The sequence below is a fragment of the Drosophila arizonae genome, chromosome 2 (genome assembly GCF_054131065.1).
Source record: "Drosophila arizonae isolate 15081-1271.41 chromosome 2, UAZ_ARI_1.0, whole genome shotgun sequence".
In the NCBI taxonomy this organism is placed as follows: Eukaryota; Metazoa; Arthropoda; class Insecta; order Diptera; family Drosophilidae; genus Drosophila; species Drosophila arizonae.
The window spans coordinates 16,304,085-16,325,864 of NC_142922.1; the positions used below are offsets into that span (position 1 = coordinate 16,304,085).

At 39.1% G+C, this 21,780-nt stretch overlaps 6 protein-coding genes and 1 long non-coding RNA gene across 8 annotated transcripts; 4 read left to right on the forward strand and 3 right to left on the reverse strand.

Moving 5' to 3' along the window:
• The first annotated feature begins 272 nt into the window (after nt 1-272).
• Pak3 (p21 (RAC1) activated kinase 3) lies at nt 273-12,007 on the forward strand. Its single transcript, XM_018000238.2, has 2 exons — nt 273-3,175; nt 8,948-12,007. The coding sequence occupies exon 1, from the start codon at nt 1,090-1,092 to the stop codon at nt 2,806-2,808; it is 1,719 nt and encodes a 572-aa protein (XP_017855727.1). The 5' UTR covers nt 273-1,089; the 3' UTR covers nt 2,809-3,175; nt 8,948-12,007.
• Nucleotides 7,143-8,170, reverse strand: LOC149270441 (uncharacterized). Its single transcript, XR_016269032.1, has 3 exons — nt 8,008-8,170; nt 7,845-7,937; nt 7,143-7,786 (listed from the first exon to the last, which is right to left on the reverse strand). It is a non-coding gene; the product is annotated as an uncharacterized LOC149270441 (long non-coding RNA).
• LOC108608773 (methionine synthase reductase) lies at nt 11,657-13,915 on the reverse strand. The gene is made up of 2 exons (XM_018000329.2): nt 13,657-13,915; nt 11,657-13,597 (listed from the first exon to the last, which is right to left on the reverse strand). Exons 1-2 carry the CDS (start codon nt 13,780-13,782, stop codon nt 12,302-12,304), a joined length of 1,422 nt encoding a protein of 473 aa, XP_017855818.1. The 5' UTR covers nt 13,783-13,915; the 3' UTR covers nt 11,657-12,301.
• Nucleotides 13,916-13,953: 38 nt separating this feature from the next.
• Ttc1 (Tetratricopeptide repeat domain 1) lies at nt 13,954-15,145 on the forward strand. The gene is made up of 3 exons (XM_089463842.1): nt 13,954-14,091; nt 14,157-14,744; nt 14,801-15,145. The coding sequence occupies exons 2-3, from the start codon at nt 14,188-14,190 to the stop codon at nt 15,087-15,089; spliced, it is 846 nt and encodes a 281-aa protein (XP_089319968.1). The 5' UTR covers nt 13,954-14,091; nt 14,157-14,187; the 3' UTR covers nt 15,090-15,145.
• A 114-nt stretch (nt 15,146-15,259) lies between these two features.
• On the forward strand, nt 15,260-19,841 carry ema (C-type lectin domain containing ema). 2 transcript variants are annotated; one of them, XM_089463650.1, is made up of 12 exons: nt 15,260-15,482; nt 15,592-15,786; nt 15,855-15,994; nt 16,174-16,322; nt 16,379-16,521; nt 16,583-16,669; nt 16,732-17,525; nt 17,810-17,926; nt 17,983-18,444; nt 18,504-19,056; nt 19,114-19,332; nt 19,391-19,841. In XM_089463650.1, exons 1-12 carry the CDS (start codon nt 15,475-15,477, stop codon nt 19,716-19,718), a joined length of 3,195 nt encoding a protein of 1,064 aa, XP_089319776.1. In that variant the 5' UTR covers nt 15,260-15,474; the 3' UTR covers nt 19,719-19,841. The 2 variants fall into 2 exon arrangements, with proteins under 2 accessions (XP_089319776.1, XP_017855527.1); XM_018000038.2 differs by having other exon boundaries at nt 15,260-15,786.
• A 73-nt stretch (nt 19,842-19,914) lies between these two features.
• On the forward strand, nt 19,915-20,460 carry mRpS33 (mitochondrial ribosomal protein S33). Its single transcript, XM_018000748.2, has 2 exons — nt 19,915-20,152; nt 20,217-20,460. The coding sequence occupies exons 1-2, from the start codon at nt 20,030-20,032 to the stop codon at nt 20,436-20,438; spliced, it is 345 nt and encodes a 114-aa protein (XP_017856237.1). The 5' UTR covers nt 19,915-20,029; the 3' UTR covers nt 20,439-20,460.
• A 191-nt stretch (nt 20,461-20,651) lies between these two features.
• LOC108609095 (armadillo repeat-containing protein 7) lies at nt 20,652-21,775 on the reverse strand. Its single transcript, XM_089463890.1, has 3 exons — nt 21,455-21,775; nt 21,228-21,395; nt 20,652-21,169 (listed from the first exon to the last, which is right to left on the reverse strand). The coding sequence occupies exons 1-3, from the start codon at nt 21,561-21,563 to the stop codon at nt 20,802-20,804; spliced, it is 645 nt and encodes a 214-aa protein (XP_089320016.1). The 5' UTR covers nt 21,564-21,775; the 3' UTR covers nt 20,652-20,801.
• Nucleotides 21,776-21,780: the final 5 nt, after the last annotated feature.

Here is a 21,780-nt window from a genome sequence, read left to right on the forward strand (position 1 = left end):
TAATGAATAGAAAATTTAATTATAGTTGTAAACATAAATTTTTCTTGAACTTCTTCACAAATATTTACGTATTCAGATATGTGCAAGTTTTAAAACCTTTTTAATATTTTCAACTATAAATTTATGTATAAAAAAACATAAAAAGGCGTAAATGCTATACGTGATTTTTAAATTAAAAACAAATTATTAAAATTAAATACTTCATTATTTATTTCTAATGTTATCCAGTTTAGTATTTTTTTAAGTTGGTCCAACGTTTTTGCGTTTACTCTCTACGGTCACATAGTCACTTGTTCGTGTGCGTGAGAGTGCGACAGCAGTACGGCCGATTGCAGCGCGACTTGCAGTAAAGGAGAAAAATTAAAAGAAGTTGTGAATTGCAGACCTTCCACTGCAGCAAAAAAGAAATAAATGTATTTTCTGTCCAAACAAATAAAAATGGCACAACGGACTGGTTAAGGCAAACAAAGTGTAGTATTTGCGGCACAAGCAATATAACAACAACAACAAGGGCAAGAACAAGACGCTGGTGCGGCCACTCCTTTTGTGCCCGTTGTCTCGCTCCAGAATCTGTGAAAATGAAGTGTGTGTGTGCGTGCGTTCGTGTGTGTTGTAATTGAAAAAGTAAAGAAAAAAGTTGTGGCTACTGCATTTAATTAAAAAGTAGTTCTGTGTGTAGGCAATAAAAGTGAAAATTCTACAAAGCACCGTACAAAAATGGCAAAGTGGGGTTTTTTACGTCTGCTGTCTACAAAAGCTTAAGCTAACTTAACTAGAGATAAGCGAGCGAACATAGACACGCACACAAACATATACATACGTACACAAATATACACATACATAGCACGACGGGTGCTCGTGTGTGTGCTTGTTTATGACTCACGGCTGGCCCTGTGAGTGTGACTGTCGAGTGAGTTGTGCGAGTGCAAGTGAGAGGGCGCTAGAGCGCTACCTACGGCAACAAAACAACAAAACACGCTTCAATAGAATTTCCCAAGCATTTTAAAGAAATTTCCAGCGTTGCAGAAAGCAAAGAATATAGAGATTAAGAAAAAGAGTGAGAGAGATAGAAACAACAAATATATAAACATGAGTTTCGCCAAGTGGTTCAAGAAGAAGGAGCAAATCTCCGAGATTGGTGCCCCGACAAATTTCCAGAGGCATTTTCATGTCTCACGCAACCAGGAGACAGGCGACCTGGAGGGTCTGCCCACGCCATGGGTGCGCCTGATGAATACACAAATTACACGCGACGAACAGGACAAAAATCCAGATGCCGCATATCATGCAGTCAAATATTACAATTACTCAATCAAAAAGAAGGAGCAGGAGGTGTTTAAGCCGTTCATTACGGAGGATGTTATACACGAAGAGTCCAAAGAGATTGATAACTATGTCAATTACAAGAACAAGCACAAATCGCAGGATATTGATAAATCTGACGACGATGGAAGCGGCAGCTCAACGGCTACCGAGAGCAGTAGCAGTGGATGCGGCAGCTCTGCGGCGAATAGCAACAGCAGCAGCTTGAACGATAGCAGTCAACAGTCAGTCATACCGCTGGATGCACTCAATGAAGTGATCAAAGAGCTGGAATCGAATTTGGGCCGTGAGACACTCAAGCCAATTAAGGCGAACAGCGGACTGGAGCCGCCGCCTGTGCCGCCTAAGAAATCGCCCCATCAACTGCCGCCCAAGCCACAAATCAAGCCCAAACCCGCAAGCATCATTCAACACAAATTATCACGTGATCTGCGTGGACAGGATGGAGAGCTGCAGAGCAAGATCAATACTGATACCATAATCATCAAGCCCGCTGCTGCGGGCAGTGGGAGCCAAGAGGGTGGCATCGATGCCGATGCGCCCGAGGAAACAATTCTACGTCGCTCGAAGGAGAAGAGGTCCCAGAAAACGGATGCAGAGATCTATGATGAGCTGCGAGCCATATGCAATCCAGAAGATCCGCGTGAGCGTTACAAAACCAGCCAGGAGGTGGGCAAGGGTGCATCGGGCATTGTATTTATAGCTGGCGATAAGCAGACGGAAACCCAGGTGGCCATCAAAACAATTGAAATGAAAAATCAATCCTCCAAGGATCTCATATTAACCGAAATACGTGTGCTCAAGGACTTCAATCACAAGAATCTGGTCAATTTCCTGGACGCCTACCTGCTCGAGCCAGAGGATCAGCTCTGGGTGGTTATGGAGTACATGGATGGTGGCCCCTTAACAGATGTGGTCACCGAAACAGTGATGAAGGAGCGCCAAATAGCGTGTGTCTGCCGTGAAGTTCTCTATGCGATCAGTTTTCTGCACGCGAAGGGGATCATACATCGGGACATCAAGTCGGATAATGTGCTGCTGGGCATGGATGGCTGTGTGAAGGTGACGGACTTTGGTTTTTGTGCCAACATCGAGGGTGACGAGAAGCGCCAGACCATGGTGGGCACACCCTACTGGATGGCGCCCGAGGTGGTGACACGCAAGAAGTATGGCAAAAAGGTGGACATCTGGTCGATTGGTATCATGGCCATTGAGATGATCGACGGACAACCGCCGTATCTGTATGAGACACCGTTGCGTGCCCTCTATCTAATCGCGGCCAATGGACGACCTGAGATAAAGAGCTGGAGCAAGCTGAGTCCCAACTTGCAGGATTTCCTCAATCGTTGCCTGCAAGTCGATGTCGACTGCCGGGCCACAGCCGACGAGCTGCTCAAGCATCCATTCCTCGACGATTGCAGCGAGGTGAAGGCTCTGGTGCCCAACATTAAGGCTGCCAAGAAGGTGCTACGTCGCAATGTATAGTTAATGTGTCAGCCACATCGACGAGCTGGCCAATTGCTCTATGCGTGATGTGTGAATCAATACCCACTCTATCAATACAATCGTCCTGTATATTCGTATGGCCCGTTTGATCCCCACTCTCCTTCACGTTTGGTCAACATTCTTTTAGATCTGTATAAATTTCGACAAACAAACAAAAAATCTGGAACAAAATGCTGATTAGTCTTTCATGTAGTCAACGACAAGAGAAACAACAACAATAATCGTAACCAAACACGATATATATATAATATATATGGCTAAATATATATATGTATATCGGTCCGCCTGTCGATCAGTCCAACTGACGCACGCATTGCACATCGCTGGACGATAATAACGTTAATTGGTAAGTTTCCGAAGCTATTCAGAAATTCATTGTTATAAATATATGATATATACATATATTATATATAACTTTTGTCTCTATTTGACTGTTTACTCAGTCTGATCGGTGATCTATGCAAGCAACTAGTTATCTTATCTGATTTTCCTAGACACATTTATTAACAATGGTGTTGATTCCTTCTGAGCTTTAAAGCTATAGTGAATAATTATAAAAACAACCCTTTTTGCTAAAAATAAAGAAGAACTTATCCTAAAAAAAAAAAATATGTAGAAAAACATTCTTATAAGCATAATATATACATATATAAAATGAAAAAGTTGTGTTGAAGAAAAAATGACTAGAAGTTAATTAAGCACTTAAAAAAAACATCTTAATCGAAAATTTATAATTAAATACATTAAAAAGTGACAGCTTAATATACTTTTCACAAATTTGCCGGCTATGAAATAAATATTGCCAAAAAGTATCCCAAAATGCTAATATAATTTCAAAACTCTTAGACAACTATCGAAAACTTAGTTTACGATATCACATTTAAACTGTTAATCGAAAGATAATTTCTATGACATCTGTGTATGTATATCCGCCACATGTAGACGATATTGTCTTGTTTTGTATGGGGCCATCGCATAAACTGGTTTCCAATACAATACAATAGACTAGTCCAGTCTTTTGCATTAGTAGAAGAAGTGAAATAACATCACAAATGTTTGAAGTGAAGGGTCGGGTTGGTTGCTGGTTGGCAATAGGTTGTACAAAATGAGTTAATGAGTTGCCCTAATCAGTTGATATACCTGTGAAACAGATTAAATGCGATCAAGGTCGTTTTCAAGTTTGTGAACATATTTACCTGTGCGTGTTTGTATTGCATACGTATAACCAAACAAATGTTTTGCGCTTGTGTTTATTTCTTTTATTTGTACCCTAACTGTTGCATTTGCATTTGAATCATCAGAGCTTTCAGTATAGCATTACTTCTGTTCAAATTTTGCTTTCTTAATGGTGTAACTTAAGTTAATAGTAAATTGCATTGCGAAATTTAACATTTACATTAGTCACTGACCGGTGTTTATCGTGTTTTATCGATAACTCACCGCAGTGGTGCGTACTCAACTTCGAAAGCTTCTCTTTCATTTAAGATAGCGTCGGCTTGTGCTCTCAACTAAAATAGTAAGGTCCATAGGAAACTGGCACACAAACATACACATACATATACTCTCAGATATGTAGCTACAACAACCAACAACAACAACAACAAGAATTACGTATGTGCGGCAGCAGCTAACCAACGCCATTAAGTACGCTCGTTCGCATTTCCTGTTGGGCAGCAAAGAAGAGACTTGAAATAACGCATTGTCTGCCAAAAAAGAAAAAAACTTGTTCAAATAAAAACTCACATACATAATCATTAAAAAAATACTTCCAATTCACACAGACAGCAACACCTACACACATGTTCCGCATTTTCTTTATACATACATATTTCTTTTTTCCTTATCAAACAGCACTTAGGCTAACGCGCAGTTCGCACACACACAAGCACACATAGTCACACACACATGCATGCTTGCATGCATATTGTAGTTATCTTAAAATCCCCTTGCTTTTATCAAATTCCTAGAACGTTTTTTGGTATTTTAACTTAATTTTGATAAGCGCAAAAAAAAAAAAAAATTGAAAAACCCGCTGCGATCTTTGTCTAGCCAGAAGACGTGCTCGGTGCCAGTGTTGCTGTGCAGCTAATTGACACCGCAGTAGAAGTCGTTGTAATGCCTCCGCTATTGTCTTTCTTTCTTTGCTTCTTTCCGTTTGTCTGGCTGCATTTTTCCATCACTCACCGCCATCCACTTATTGAATTTAATTGCTTGTGCAGTGGCGGCGGCGGCCGCGGCCGTTGTATGGATTGGACGCTGCTCTGTGCTATTTTTACGCTCTCACTGTTACTGTGCGTGGCTCTAGTTCGCTCGCTCACTCTCACTTGATCGCCCTTCTCAACCCACACTCACACACAATTATACATTATATATGTATGCATGTATATATAAAGAGTGCGTGCAGTTTTCTACCGGATCTTCGGCTGTTTATTTGTTTATATTAGCGGCAAATACTTTTGCTTTCCGTTTTGCTTAGCTGCTCCCCAAAACGGCAACGGCCATAGGTGCTCTCATCAATTGTATATGTGTATACACAACATATATGCATACATACATACATACATACATACATATGTATGTATTTAATTTCGCAAAACGCTAACTTTCTTGTGGGCCAAGTGTCTTAGTGATGACAATCATGATAACAACAAAAATAGCAGCAAGAATAATCGCTTACAAATATGTACTTAATTCAGGAAATCAATATGGGCTTTTAAATTACATGTGCCATACACATGCACATATATATGTATACATGTATGAGTACGTTTGTGTTTGCCTGTGTGCATTTCCAGTTGCATGCTGCTTCTTTGCCGGTTCCAGTTACAGCTGCGGCTGCGGCTGCTGTTCCTGCTGCTGCAGGGAGTGGCGCTGTTGGGGCCAAAGTACAATTTCCAGTCTATGCGTGTGCGTAAAGCCTTGTAAAAGGCCCTACACATCTACATCTATATGTATATGTATGTATGTATTTGTTTTTTTTTATACCTATTGCAAAATACTTTTGACTCTTTCTGCGAACGACATTGAACGGTAGCCATTCATACATACATATGTATGTGTGCTTTTGTATATATGTATGCTGTGTGTATGTGTTAGTTTTAGTAGCAGTTTTTTGTATTTGCCTAAACAAATGAAAAAAAAAAAAAAAAAAAAAAATCAAAAGAATGACTAAACCCATTTCCATTATACGTTCAATTTTTGTACGTCGCTGGCCACCTCACCGCATCGCACCCTTTCCCCACTCTGATAATTTCACCTTGCGCGTAAAAGGTTTTACGTTATACGCTTTGGATTTTCTGTTTTCAGTTTCTGTTTCTGTTTCTGTTTTGGCTTTGTTTCGTTTATTGAACCATATGAGTTCCATGCCTTGGGCTGTAGCTGCACTCCTTGTTGTTGTTGTTGCTGCTGATACGCGGAATTGTAGATGATTCACTCAATGTGTATTTTGGTGGGGAGGAACTTCGTGTTGTGAGCTCGTTTTTCATAACAAACATGGCAACCGGCCTCCATCCACCCGCTGCCGCAACTGCGTTTGACATTTTGCTGAGTATACGTACATACCTATATATATATATACATATATATGTACATATGTACATACCTATATATATATTAAGCGAATGACGAACAACATAATATAATAATTATAATATGTTGCTAAATTTTTAAGTAATATTACGTATTACAGGGCTTGGCTGCTCTGTCTGGTAAGTCTCATCAATTGCATTGTTTTATCGTACTGTGTGACTTATACAACATGTTCCACATGCACTCCACATGACACAACAACAACAACAATAACAATAACAGTAGCAGCAGCAGTTGTGGGGCTAACATAGCGGTTTTCAAAGCCTGCAATGATATTTTGCTGCCGCTCTTAAAACTGGAGCATGAAACTTTTTTTTAAGGCATAAATCAGCTGCTGCTGTCTTTTGTTCTCATTTGCATGAAAAACTAGAGATAATTGCCGACATAACTGTGTTGATACTCAGTGCTTGAAATATATTTAAAATGGGTATATTATTAATGTTCAATATACCCTATATTTATATCAGAGGGTGATGTGGTATGCCTATGAATGGTTTCAGTGCGAACTGAAATTGGGTCACTTGTGCATGTGGAATGCAAGTACTGCCACAATATAGTATCGATACTTTCTCACTCTAAATAGAATATGCATTGTGTATTTATCATTTCCGTGCTGCTATTTTTGTCAACGGAAAATTGTGTGGAAAATAATGCTCTGAAAACACGGATCATCTCTCTCTCTTATCTGGACAAATTATAAATGTCGCAACAACAAAACTACAATGTGAGTCGAGTGGCACGGACACAAAATGTGGTTGGGGATTTCATTGAAATGTAAGCGTGACTTTAGAGCGGGTGCTTCACATGTCGATAAATGCACACATACAAATTTACACACATATATATGTATATGTATACATAAGTAAATATATATACATATGCATAAATACAATTATTGCACTGATAATTGACTGTATGCGCTCTCTCAGCGCTTCAACAACAAATACAATAAATGAAATAACAATAACAAGGCAACTTGTTTGTATTTCGTATGCGCCACCAAACAGACGCTAATAAAACAAACCTGTTGCGCTTAGCGGGGAGCGACACAAACAATATTCAAAATAAAAAATAATAATAATCAAAAGGGAAGAAATTGTTGTAATTATGCAAAAATGTGTAGATAAGCGCAACAATGCCATAAAATTGCATACCTGCTGCCCAATTTGAGTGCAGCCAAGCTTTGCTTCACCTGCGTCTTCTTCTTCTTGTTACGAATCATTGCCATTCGCGATGTTTCTACTTGTTTTGAGCTGTGTGCGGTTCCAGTTGACATTTGTATACACATATACAAATGTATGTATGCGTATACATATATAAATACAAATGTATTCATTTTGGTGAAGCCAACTTAATCAGCTGTCCATATCTTAATCATATTGATAAATAGCAACAAATTGATAAGACAAGCGAAAATGATTATTTACCATGTTCAATTTTTGTTATTGCTTTTTGTTTGTTCTCTTGAATATTTGTTATACACTTGTTTCGTTTCGTCATGCAAATTATGCAACGTTTATCTTTAATTAATAAAGGTCGAAATGTTAATTGGAATAAAGTTCAAGAGTACAAATATACACACATATTTACCTAACTATATACAAGCATGTTACTACATATGTATATGAAGATTCATACACAAATACATACATACATATGTACATACATACATATATACACATGTTGTATTAAATCCTTTCGATGGCTCAATGTTTGTGCAGACATCATTGCAAATATTTACCCTCCGACTAGTGTGGGGAACGAGTGTACAAGAACTTTTACAAATACAAATCTAAAGACTTCTATTTTTATTTTATTTGTGAGTCTATAAATATGTGACCTTATATACATATATATATATACCTGCATACAGGGGTATATATATATATTTAAGGTAACTTTAATGAATTCTGGCTGCGATTCCAACTAAGCCATACAGCTGCACTAAAATATCACGTACACTCTATGTATTTTTATATATTTATTTATAGTGGTTCCCCCACATGCGTTAAATAATTGACAGTATACTTATTGAATGCGTGTCTATATTGTAGAACTAGTAAAGAATAACTTTGAAATTAAAATTTTTTAAAAAGTCGACTACAACTTCCTACGTCTATTTATAAACTTTAGTCGACTCGATACATAGGAAAAGCTGCTTCTTTTACTAGAAAATTATTTGAAAACAATATACTTAGATAAGGTATCTATTGGCTGTCATTGAAGAAACAAATTACAGCCAGATATTGATTGCACGCGTAGGTAGGCAACTATAATAAAATAAATTTGCTAACTTGACAACAAAGAAACTAGCTTAGTCAAAGAACACGCTATAAAATCAAGCGTGTATAATGTATAACGTATCTATGTATACGAAATAAAGTGTACTCTAATTAGAATCGCAGGCCTCTGACTCATAAAAAAATGTAAAAGAAGAAAACAAACCTATTTAAATATAAATACTTCTGAGTCACGGGCAAATATTTTAATCGATAGCAATACTAACAAAAGTGCGCATCTCTAATTACAGCACAAGGCCAATGGGTTGCCGCTAATCACAACAATAACAACAGCAACAACAAGATGAAGAAGCCGAGCAGAACGCAGAAGGTGCAAAGCAGTGACGTCACAGCAGCAGCAGCAACAGCAGCAACAGATGAAAACGCAGCAGCTTACGGAGTTTGGTATTGATGTAGATTAGGCGCTTAGCAATTGTTCGACTGGTTTTTCTTTTTGCGTACTATATTTTAATATGCCTGAGACATATGATAAACATACATACAATTATAAATACTGCTATACAAATAACTATATATATATATATTATTGCATAAGTACATATTTATGTGTATATGACTGGCTGAGAGTGCCCCTGTGTATACCCAAAGCGGGTATATGCAATACGATTACGATTACGATTACGATTACGATAACATACAATAGTTTAATTATATATGTATTTGACATACGCATCCAACTGATATATAAAAGAAAACGTAATATTGAATTATTGTAACTGTTTAAGTGGACATTAGATTGATAAATGTTTAAATAGTATATACATATACATAATTGTGATTTAAGCGATTTTATCAAAGCTGCATTATGCAATTCTACATAAAAGTCGTCGTAGTCTCTAAGTGCAACAACAACAAAAACAAATTTAAATTGCAATACTTGTAAATTACCAAAAAAAAAAAAAAGAAAAGAAATGAAAAACAAAACTCAAATGATAATTCGTTAAATATGTAACAAGTGGAAATGAGTGTAACAAGTGCCATTAGAACTAGCTAGCAGCAGTTACAGTGTGACACAGCAACAACAATAACCAACACCCATAACAACAAATAAATATATGCCAATTTATAATACTTTAAAATTTGTAACAACAGTAAATCATGTATTAGAGAGCAAGAGAAAAGATATTCCCAAAAGAAATTCAAGAGTTGACATGGTTCTATATTCCATTATAAAGTAGTACAAACATAAGCTAACCCAATCTAAAATATATATGTATATCGAAACAGAACCATCTTATATCCCAAAAAAATTGTCAAAATCCATGAATTCACAAATGAAGGAAAACTGATTTGCCATAAACGTAGCGCACAAATGAAATATGAGAATTGAACTATACAAATGCGCTGTGCTGTTATCTAACTAACGGTAATGTTGTGTCAAAAAAAGAATCATAATTCTCTATAGAGTATATATATTATAGACAAGGCACATACACATAACTAAAGTAGTTCCCATGGAAGTTTTTTCGCGCAGATGCCAAATACAAGAATAGTAAAGATAGTAAAAGGAAAATATCGAGAGAGATAGAGAAAGCGATAAGTGGAAGATAAGTGAAAGGATAAAAGTTGTATTCCATAATATTTCTACGTATATATACCTTAGCCGGAATAATTAACGAGTTTACGTTTTGGCCTTTTCGATTTAGTTGAAATATTTGAATGCTCTTTCCAAAATTTGTGTTTATAAACCAAAACTTGTAGCTAGTCGTTGAATTTTGGGCTTTTGTAACACAGGATCGAGTGGAAAGAGTATAAACATCTTCGGTGCGCCGATGCTTAGCTTTCTTTACTTGTTATATTTACACATTATGATAATATATACAACATTTTTATGCATTAGCTTTTAGTAGTATTTTTTACTCGTTTCCAACAAACCCACAAAAGTCAATGGTAATTCCATATTGCGGTTTTAGTAGCCAATGACTGCTGCTTAGGCGTCATAGTTCAATTAAATAATGAATACAAATCAACAAAACTTATAAAATTAAAAGGACAACAAAAACAGCTCCTATTTTAGTGCAACGCAAGGTTCACCCTGTGATTCTAACTGTAATGTGAGGCATAAATCTTTGCATTTTGACAATACTTTCTTTTTAAGTATTTTTTGATCGAGATCGCTACATTTGGAGTATTTTTCAATAGCTACTTCGTCACGATATTTGCAATCACAGGGCGGGCACAATTTTAACTATTTAGCAAAGAATATGAAAAAAATAAATAAAAAATAAAACAAAAGTTACATTCAGTAAATAAGTACGTAAATGCATTTTTGCATAATTTAGAGCTTAAATGAATTATTCATTTTGATTAGATCGCTTAACGACGACGAGCGTAGCGTCTTATTTAGGCAAAGGCAACGAACGATAAGTATTTTTTGGATGCACTGAGGAAAAAATATATAGAAAAGTATTCTGAGCCGGTTGGCAGTTAACGCAGACATACCCGAACATACATAATCGCAAGCGCATTTAACTAAATAACAAAGATAAGATTATAACTAAAAAAAAAAAAAAAATAAATAAATCCAACGAAACGAAATGAAACTTAAGTCTTTAAACAGTAGCATAAATTTTTTATACGCAATTTTTATTGCAATTGTAAAAAAAAAAAAAAACTAAATAAGAAAACTGTTTGTCATCCAAGAAATTTTGATAAAATCCTTAATCCGTTTTATCCGTAACTTATGAAAAGAAAATATGCAAAGATATATTCATAATATACATACAAATAATTGGCGCTATTTCAATATAAATGTAGTTAAAATACATATGCATAAATACATACGCCAACTGATATACATAAAATTATAATTAAATAAGTACAAGCAAATACTTACTGTGGAACTATACAAAAATCATATTGTGTGTGTGTTTTCAAGACGTTATATTCTTATTCTTTTTGTGTTTAGTCCGCTTTTACATAGAAAATTCCATATAACGTTTTTTTTTCTTAAATTATATTTTACTGAATTTCTTTTTGTCTGCAATTGCTTAACTAAGTCGTAATCGTATATTACGTATATTTAATTATAATTATATAATATATACATATATACATTAATTTTGCAATCTATTATACATTTTAATTTTAACTATGCTGAGCTGATAGTATGAGAAAATGATTATGCATATATTTAGTTTTAATTCACACACCCACTACGATAATTCACCGTCGCTTGAGTGTACGGTTATTTACAATTTTATACGCACAACTTGTATGTATTATTTTAGTTTGCACTGTAATTTTTATTTTGTGTTGTTAAATATATCGTTATTTACTTATTCGACCAAGCCACTTTTATCTATTAATTCAATTCCTTCTAGCCAAATCGACTTCACTGGATTTTGATTCAAAAATTCTACCTCCTTTAAATTCGCACAACAAATTCCTTAAATATCTAAAAATCCAAAATTTTCCCGGGAATATTTATAAGTCAAATAGAAAAATTTGTAACAGAATTAACGCAATGTCCAATCAAAATTTCCCACAAATAATTGCACTAAAAGTTTGCTTTTTCAAATTATGCATTGCCAAGCACCATATTTATTTAAACAAAAACTGCTTTTTATTATGGTCATTCTTAATTATAGCCAAATATCCTCTCGATATTTTCCTTGTGCACGAAAATCCTTGAGCTGCTGTGTGGCTTCTGCTTCGTTTAGGTTTAGAGCCTGTTGCAGACAGCAACGCAGACTTTCATTAATGGATTTGGAAATCTGAGCACCATCCGCACAGACGTATAAAACAGTTGTGGGCTGCTGCAGCAGCTCTACCATCTGCTCCGCATCCTGCTCCAATAATTGCTGCACATATTTCGGCTGGTCATTCATCGAACTCCGGGAATAGCAAAGACGTAGACGTTGTATGATTGAGGATTTTTGCCAGCTGAACAGCTGTTCATGCTTGAGCATGGCTTGTGGTGTCTTGGCGCCCGCATAGAGCCAGGTTTGGCCTGTGGCCAATTGCCGACGTAACTGCTTGTGTGCCAGAAAGCTTAGGAAAGGTGCCAAACCCGTGCCCACAGCTATTAGAATTTGATTGCCCTCTAGTTCCTCATCTGTATACCGGAATGTATTCTGCAAGCGGGGATAAATATATAGTTGCACTGGCTTCTTCTGCTCCTGATGCTGCTCAACCATAGTCTCCAGCATGCTAGTCGTGACGCCCGGTTTGTCTGCGCGTACAGAGTATATGATACGCAGCTGATCCGAGCCCTCCAATGGGCTGTTGGCTATTGAATATGGACGGGGTAGAAGACGCGGTAAGTGCTCTACTAGCAGGGCTAACGTTGGCTGACAGCTGGAGCACAGTTCCAGCAGATCCAGCAAGCATAACCCACGTTCCAATATGAGCGTCTGGTAGTGGGCGGAGCCTTGTTTGGAGGAGAGACTCGCCAGGAATGAGCGCTCTTTTAAGTCGCTGGTGCAATTGGCTAAAGCGCTGAGGAACTGCTTCTGTAGTACTGAGCGTAGCGAGACACAATACGTTAGAATCTCGCGCGGAGTTGTCAGCGCGGGAATGTGAGCGGGCACTTTGGCGCTCTTCTTGGCGCAGTTTAAGGCCAAGCTCGCATAACAGTTCTTGTCCGCCTGTTGAGTCAAGTTTAGGCGTTGCAGAATAAGAACCACAGTCTGTGGCGAATTGCTGGGAAGAATGCCTACTGTATCCCCGGGATCATAGTCCAGTGCACCCAGCGACGCTGTGTCCAGCGTTAGCTCTACAACCCGCTTCGTTGCAGTAGAAGCATCGGCGGCCACAAGCTCTTTGGCATCTGTTATGAGCACAGCCACTGGCGCATTATCAGCACGTGCGAAGGGAAACTTTAAGTCACTTCCACAATTCAGTTGACCACATGGATCAGGCTGTGGCGTAACTGAGTTCTGTAATATAATTGGTTCAACACAACGCTTTCTGAAATAGTGAAAAAGTATACACGAACCTGTTCTGTATTGCTAAAGATAATTTCGAGATTACTTTCCAATGGCTTGGCAGGCACATATTCAGTCAGCGTATATGCGTCAATTTGCACAGTAAGTGGCGAATCCAAATGGTCAATGCCGACCATTCTAATTTTTAAAGTTGATCGATCAAGTGTGACCGTTCTCGGTTTGAAAAAAATCAATTAATTGAGAGAATGAGAGTTTACATCCAATTTGATATATTCAAAAACCATTTGATTGTAAGTGTACATGGCATATATTGACTAACGGTCAATTCATTTTATTCAACATAAAAAACTTTAAATAGCTAGATATATTTAGCAAATTAGCAATAAGTATCGCTTAAGTGTATGCCCATCTCTAGTTGAGTGCTGCTTTGTTGTTAGAGAGCAAATAATGCATATTAAAACCGTATGCCAATGTGTCCACACTAAGTGAGTGTTAAATAAAAATTCAGAAGACGCACAATAATACAAATCATTGCACCCGAAATTTCTAGTACAAATAGAAATTGAAAACTAGGTAACATTATGGCAGGGAAAGATACTAACGATGAAGAATTCCAAGATGCACTTAGCGAGCCCGCGCCGTCCCCACAAAAAGCGACAACCAATAAGCCAGATCATGAGAAATTAATAGATGACATTATAGAAAAGAACAGTAAACTAAGTCTTACGGATGATGAAGGAGGTGCCGCGGGTGCCGAAGGTGCGAGTAATAAGGACAATGATGATGACGAAAGTGGTGACAAAGCTGATGTGATACAGCCCGATGGAGAACTTAGCTTAGAAGAGCTGCAACTACAGGAGAAAGAGTTGAGTGTCGAGCAGCTGGCCGCTAACAAAGAGAAGGCGGACAAGCTGAAGCTCGAAGGCAACGAACTCTTTAAAAACGATGAGCCCGAACGTGCCATTGTTGTATACACAGAAGCACTGAACATTTGCCCCTCCGTGAATAGTAAGGAGCGTGCTGTGCTGTTTTGCAATCGCGCTGCGGCCAAGATGAAGCTGGAGGCCAATAAAGCTGCTATTAGCGATTGCACACAGGCCATAGAACTAAATCCAGTATATGTGCGTGCGTTGTTACGGTATGTGTTAAAAATAACCAGAAGAAATGCAGTTCTAATTTGTATTTATTAAATAGGCGAGCCAAGCTATACGAACAGGATGAAAGACCAGATGAAGCATTGACAGATTACAAGCGTGTCTATGAAATCGATCCTGGCCAGCCTGAAGCACGAGAGGCTCAAATACGTCTGCCAGCTTTGATAAATGAGCGCAATGAAAAACTTAAAACCGAAATGCTGTCCAGTTTAAAAGGTTTGGGTGATATGATATTGAAGCCTTTCGGCTTGTCTACCGCGAATTTTCAAATGCAACAAGATCCTAATTCTGGTTCATATTCCATTAATTTTAATCAAAATAACAGTTAGTACGCAATGCTGTGTCAAGTTTGTTAAAAGAATAAAGTTGGATAAATCATAAGAAAGGCGTGTGAGGATTTTATTGGTGTTCAGCTGATTGCCAGTGTGTACAAATATGTGACGGCATACAACAGTGTGACCACTCACTCTTCCGAGCGACAGCTGACTTTGACACCTGCTGTCGTCGTACTGAAAACGAAAGAAGAAGAAGAATAGTTGATTGAAAGTTGAAATTTTATGTTTTTAAAAAATAAATTTTTACAAAATTAATTTCGTTTAATTGACGTGACATTTTCGGAACCCTTCACAACATAGTGGGCTGATCGCGAGTACCAGTGCACAGTTATCAGCTCTCCCGTGTGCCAATGAGGCTTTTGGAAAGTCCTATTGTGTTATGACTTTGTAAATAATCATTGTGGGCTAATGCTGTTCTATTATTAGTATTCAGTGTACCCAGTTAATGTTGTAGTTAAGGCATAGTATTTATTAATACTCGCATAATGTTTCGCAGTCGTAGCTGGTTTGGCGGCCCGTGGGGTGGACGCCCCAAAAATCGGTTATCATTGGAGCACCTTAAGTACCTGTACAGCATTTTGGAAAAGAACACAACCGTATCGGAGAGCAACCGCGGCTTGCTGGTTGAATCATTGCGCTGTATAGCCGAGATACTTATATGGGGTGATCAGCATGACTCTCTGGTCTTTGAGTAAGCATAGCGGTCTATAATTTAAATATGTACAGATATTATAAAATTGACTATTTCTATTTTCGCAGTTTCTTTTTAGAGAAAAATATGCTCTCGTACTTCCTGCACATCATGCGTCAAAAGAGCGGCGGCTCTAGTTACGTTTGCGTCCAATTACTTCAGACACTTAATATTCTCTTTGAGAACATCAGAAATGAGACGTCGCTGTGTACGTAAATATTTGCTTACTAGAATAGCAATGTAGATCCTCTATATAATTGTTATCCTTCTGAGATATGCCTGTATATCACGAATGGTTTATAGCATTGGCAATATTGGTTAGAATATTAGGTTTAAAATGGAATTATTAAATAATTTTGCTGTTGTTACTTATATTTGACTTTTCAGATTATCTACTAAGTAATAACCATGTCAATTCTATAATGGTGCACAAATTTGATTTCTCCGATGAGGATGTTATGGCCTATTACATACTGTTTCTGAAAACGTTAAGCTTGAAGCTCACCCCACACACCATACACTTCTTCTACAACGAGGTGGGCTCTCTTAACATATATTATTAAACCAATTTAATGTTTGTGGTTTTTATCAGCACACAAATGACTTTCCACTCTACACGGAAGCTATTAAATTCTTCAATCATCCCGAGTCGATGGTACGCATTGCTGTGCGCACAATTTCTTTAAATGTATATAAGGTGCAAAATGCAAGCATGCTGCGGTTTATCAGAGACAAGTGAGTGGTAAAACGTAGACGGAAGATAGACCATTAATAACTCGAAGTTTAAATTTATTAGAACGGCTGCGCCCTATTTTAGCAATATAGTTTGGTTTATCGGTAAGCACATATTGGAGCTGGATACCTGTGTGAGGACAGACATAGAGTAAGAAAATAAATTTTTTCATGTTATATTTTTACTTATACTGAATCCTTATTACTGTTCAGCCACCAATCGAATCAGAAACTTTCCAATTTGGTTGCCGAGCATCTCAATCATTTGCACTATTTAAACGACATCCTGCTATTGGATATCAAAGATTTGAATGCAGTGCTCACCGAACACTTGCTGCACAAGTTGTTTGTGCCTTTGTACATATTCTCGCTGACACCAGCGCCGCCGCCGCCCTCATTAGCTTTGGTCACCCAAAATTTGGCAGCTGTACTAAATCGCAATGTGGATATTGACATACAGGAGATTCATCATCCGCGCGTTAGCTCTATTGTGGCACTCTATTTGTTGTCGCTGGTCTTTTTAGTTGTCACCCATGAGCCGCTAGTGCATGCCTTGGCCTGGGTCATATTAAATGGGGATCATAGCGTATTCAAAGAAGGAGCAGCCGAAATACTCAATTCCTATGTGGAGCATCGCGAAGTAGTGGTGCCGAGCTTTGGTGAACCACACGAGAGTCTTGAACAGGCATTGGACACGGTTGTAGGCCACACGGCTAACTACAGCGGCGATGCAATTAGCGAGGATAGCGGCGTGGAGTCAACGCCAGCAGCGACAGCGTCTCCATCAAGCCAGCAAACAGAAACTGTCGCCGAAGATGCAGCAAACCAGTTACGTAATATTACCGACGAGGAGAAACAGATGCTTCAACAGTCGACATCAGCGCAGACCGTCTCTGAGCTTCCTAATCCATTTTTGGAAACCGTGCTGCAAGCACTTGATTGTACAGAGAATGATTACCTGGCTCTCTTGGCGCTTTGCCTCATTTACGCCATGTCCCACAATCGAGGTGAGTTTGACTGTTGCAAAGTCAGTAGATTTAAGCTAGGCTTCAGCTGCGCCAATTCTCAGTTAACTTTGCCTGTTTCACATCTCTCTCTCCCTCTCTGCTCATTTCATTGATATTTGTGTGGTATTAAAAAATGATATTTCAAAAAATAAAAATGCGTAATCAACATGGCATCTTTTACCAGATGGTACGTAACTTGTTCATTCCCTCATACTAATGTTTAAATGTTAGCTCGGGAGTTGCATCACATTTCGCTTATTTATAACTCTTTTACCTATTCGCAGGCATGAAGAACGAGTGGTTCGAACAGGTACTGTCGAAATCTATGCGAGGCTCGTTCAGCTATAAGACGGCGATAATTGAACATCTGCTTAATATCATCACACAATCCAGTCAACCATGTAAGTTAATCTATTTGTGACATATTCATTTTTTATATTTATTTACACTCTTATAGCTTGTCGCATTCGACTGATCACGGCTGAGATTGCATTGGAACTGCTGCTGACCTTCACCAAGCCCGCCGCAGATGATGCACCTTGCATAACGAGCTCGCAGCAGAGTTTGCTTTTCAGTGCTCGTAATCAATCCATGGTTGTGCTGCGTAACTTTTACAAATCAGAAGATATATTCCTCGATCTATTCGAGAACGAGTACAATGAGATGCGTAAGGCGCAGCTGAATGTCGAATTTCTCTGCACGTACTCGACCATTCTGTTGCCACCCACGGGCACACCTTTAACGGGCATTGAATTTACCCACCGTCTGCCTTGCGGCGAGGTTGAAAAGGCTCGACGAGCCATACGCATCTACTTTCTGCTGCGCCGTACGTGCCAAAAGTTTTTAAATGAGAAGGAAACACTGCTGCCGTTGACGAATGTGGTGAACCTGGTGCAGGTGGACAATGTGCTCGATCTGAGTGAGTGTCTGATGATCAGAGTTGTTAATCCATTGCTTAAACGTATTTACTGCTTGTAGATAATAGTGATTTAATTGCATGCACTGTGGTGTCTAAGGATAATACCAAACAACGGCGTTTTCTGGTCATTGATGCACTGCAGCTCATACTCGTGGAGCCAGATGCCAAGTTGTTGGGATGGGGCGTGGCCAAGTTTGTGGGTTTCTTACAGGATGTGGAAGTGCAGGGCGACAAGGATGACTCCCGTTGCCTGCACATCACGGTACATCGTGGCGGCGTCACACATAATCGTACGCCGCTTCTTTCAGCCAAATTTTTATTCGATGATCATATACGTTGCATGGCGGCCAAGCAGCGTCTTACGAAAGGTCGCAGCAAGGCGCGTCAAAAGAAAATGTATCAGATTGCACAGCTAATCGAAATACCCGGCCAGCTGGACTCGCCACTGTATCCGGTGTGTGGCACCTCAACGCATTGTGGCAACTCGCGCCTGGCCCAAAAGGGCGCAAATTTAACTGCGAGTCGAGTGCCTGGTTTTGCAGCTGTGCTGCGTGGCAATAACAGTGCCGGTGTCAGTCGTACTCAAATGGCACAGAACCGCTCCATAGAGGGGTAAACACAATTGAAATCTTTCACATGTAAATGAATCTAATATATTTAAAATCTTAGCATACGTAATGAAAGCGGCAGTCGCTCACGTCGTCGAAGTCCCAATGCCGGCTCTAGCTCACCGTCCTCATTGCGGACAGCCAATGCTGATCTGGATCGGGATCGTTCGCCCAGTGGCAGTGGAGGCAGTCACAGCTCCTCGCAGTCGAGAGAGAACTCACATGCGCGTGGCTCCGGCAATCGGTCGCGTGAGAGCAGCCCACGCATGCCAAGACCACGGTAAGTGTAATAGCAGTGATTTATGCTTAACTTAGCTAACTTACATTTTGCTCGGCAGATCTGAGGAAATTCCTTTGGAAGATTTTCCACATTCACGTAATAATAGTCCGCATTCTCGAGGCGCTATGGGAAACCCATCTCCATCCTCTCGCTCACATACTCCATCGCGAGCGTTGCACTTTGATCAGATATCGGTGCACAGCGGCTCGCCACGAGAGTCGTCGTGTGTGCTGGGCACGAATGCGTTGCTGAGCCAATTGAATGGTAGTGTAGCCATTGCAAGAGAAGTGATCCCTGTTCAAAGTTCCGAAGAGACCTCCTTTATAGGCAATGATGTAGAGGCTGACAACAGACGCAAGGGCAGGGGCAACATTGAAACGGTTTAATAACAATTATTACGATCTACTGTGCATATTGTGAAAGTTAAATTGTCGCTACAATTTTGTTATTCCAATTAATGTTAATTTAGTATTGATTTAGAAATAAACGTTGATTTGACGAATTTAAAATCTTCAACGGATTTTGAGCAACAGCTGTATTATGTAAAGTTAACAGCTAGCAGTTAAAGTCGATATCGATTATTTTTTATTGTCATCACTAAACAGCTGTCTGTTGTAATGTGGAACAGCCGGGTGACATAACCCCCAACATTTTGTTTAATAAATAATATTCAAATCAAAGCGAATCCTAACTAAAAATGTCCAACTTTAAATATAGTGAGCTTATTAAGCTTGGCACACAATATGCGCGTCGTATGAATTACCTGTCGAATCGCATCTTTGGCGAGGTGGCGCGCACAACAAATGACAAGTCAATGAAGGTCTTGCGTTAAAGCTTTGAAAGTTATTTATGAAGTTTGATAACTAATGAATATTTATTTACAGGTCGTTCGGATGTTCTCCGAGGAGCCCATACATAAACGAGACTATGTGGTTAACTGGTATCCACGACATGTGGAAACACATTTGCTAATGAAAAATCTGCGGGACTACGGACTGTTCCGCGATGAGCACCAGGACTTCAAGGAGGAAATGAAGCGTTTGCGAAAACTGCGTGGCAAAGCACCTCCTAAGAAGGGCGAGGGCAAACGATCAACTAAGAAATAGACAACAGATTCACTAAAAACAATTGTATTTTTTATTAGTATCAACTAAACAATCCCTTTGGGTGCCAACAATTTAGCATTCCCCGCAAAGACAACGTCATTGTGTTGTCTGCACTCGTACTCCACAGTCGCGATTTTGCGCGCTTTGATTAAACGCACAGTCACTAAGGTATCCGTTTCTATGCGACAAGGTTTCAAGAACTTGAAGCTTTGCTCAAGCACCACTGTGCCTGGTCCTGGCAATTGTGTTCCTATAATGCCAGCAACAACTGCATTAAGCAGTGCGCCATGAACGCGTCGCTCTGTGATGGGCGTGTCATTACTATGTATATAATTCGAATCACCGGTGAATTGAGAAAATATTTCAAGATCCTTCTGTGTAAACCGTTTTATCACTTGAACCTGTTTTAGTTTGGCTTGTGGCTGGCTGCACAGCTGTCGACGTAGCTGCAGTAGCATTGTGGAGCTGGGTTACTTCGGTCCGAGAGCCGAAATCTTCCAGGAAAACTATGCAAAGCTTAACAACGCGTTCGTCGTTAGATGATTGCCGCCAATGTAAAACTCGCTTTAGCAATGCTGGCGTTACGATTTCCTCTTTGCTGCTCAGTCCTGCGCTCAGCAGTTGATAATACAGTGCCAGGCTATGCAGCACGGTATCAGCCTTCTCTGTGCTTAGGAAAACGTTTCTGAGTATGGCAATTTTTGCAACTATGAATTTGGCGGCGATCTCGTCTGCGAATTACAAAAGTATGCTAATAGAAATCTAGCGATTGCCTGAAAACAACGTTACCCAAGCAAAAATTACACAGTGCCGCTGCTGCATGCAGCTGAAGATTAGGGTTCTGGGTGTCCAGAGCTGTCACAAAGACTTCCAAAGCTTCGGCTTCATGCAGATAGGGCCAGTTTATTGGATCGTATGCAAAGTTTGCCAAGTTTGCGGTTACTTGCTCCAGGGCCTCTGGTGATGTATTTTATAGTGTTGATAGTGCTGCTGAATTTGGCGGGGCGAATGCTTACCAACGTTTGTTGATGTGTAATATTCATCCACCAGGTGGCCAATATATTCACGTCGGTCTATGCCTTCTGCCGGTGTCTTGCGTTTTAAATAACGATGGCTCGAAAACATCGAGAGTTAAAAGCTACATGTATAATGCAACAGTTAAGTATAATCACTAGACACAGTGATTAGTGGTATAATAATAACATACTGTAGCTATTTGCTTGTATACTTAACATTCTCAGAAAATCCGATCAGCTGTTACTTATTCATTGAGCGCGGTAAAATAAGTACTAACATATATTTACCAATTTCCCAAGACTGCTTGTCTAACTTTAAATTTAAA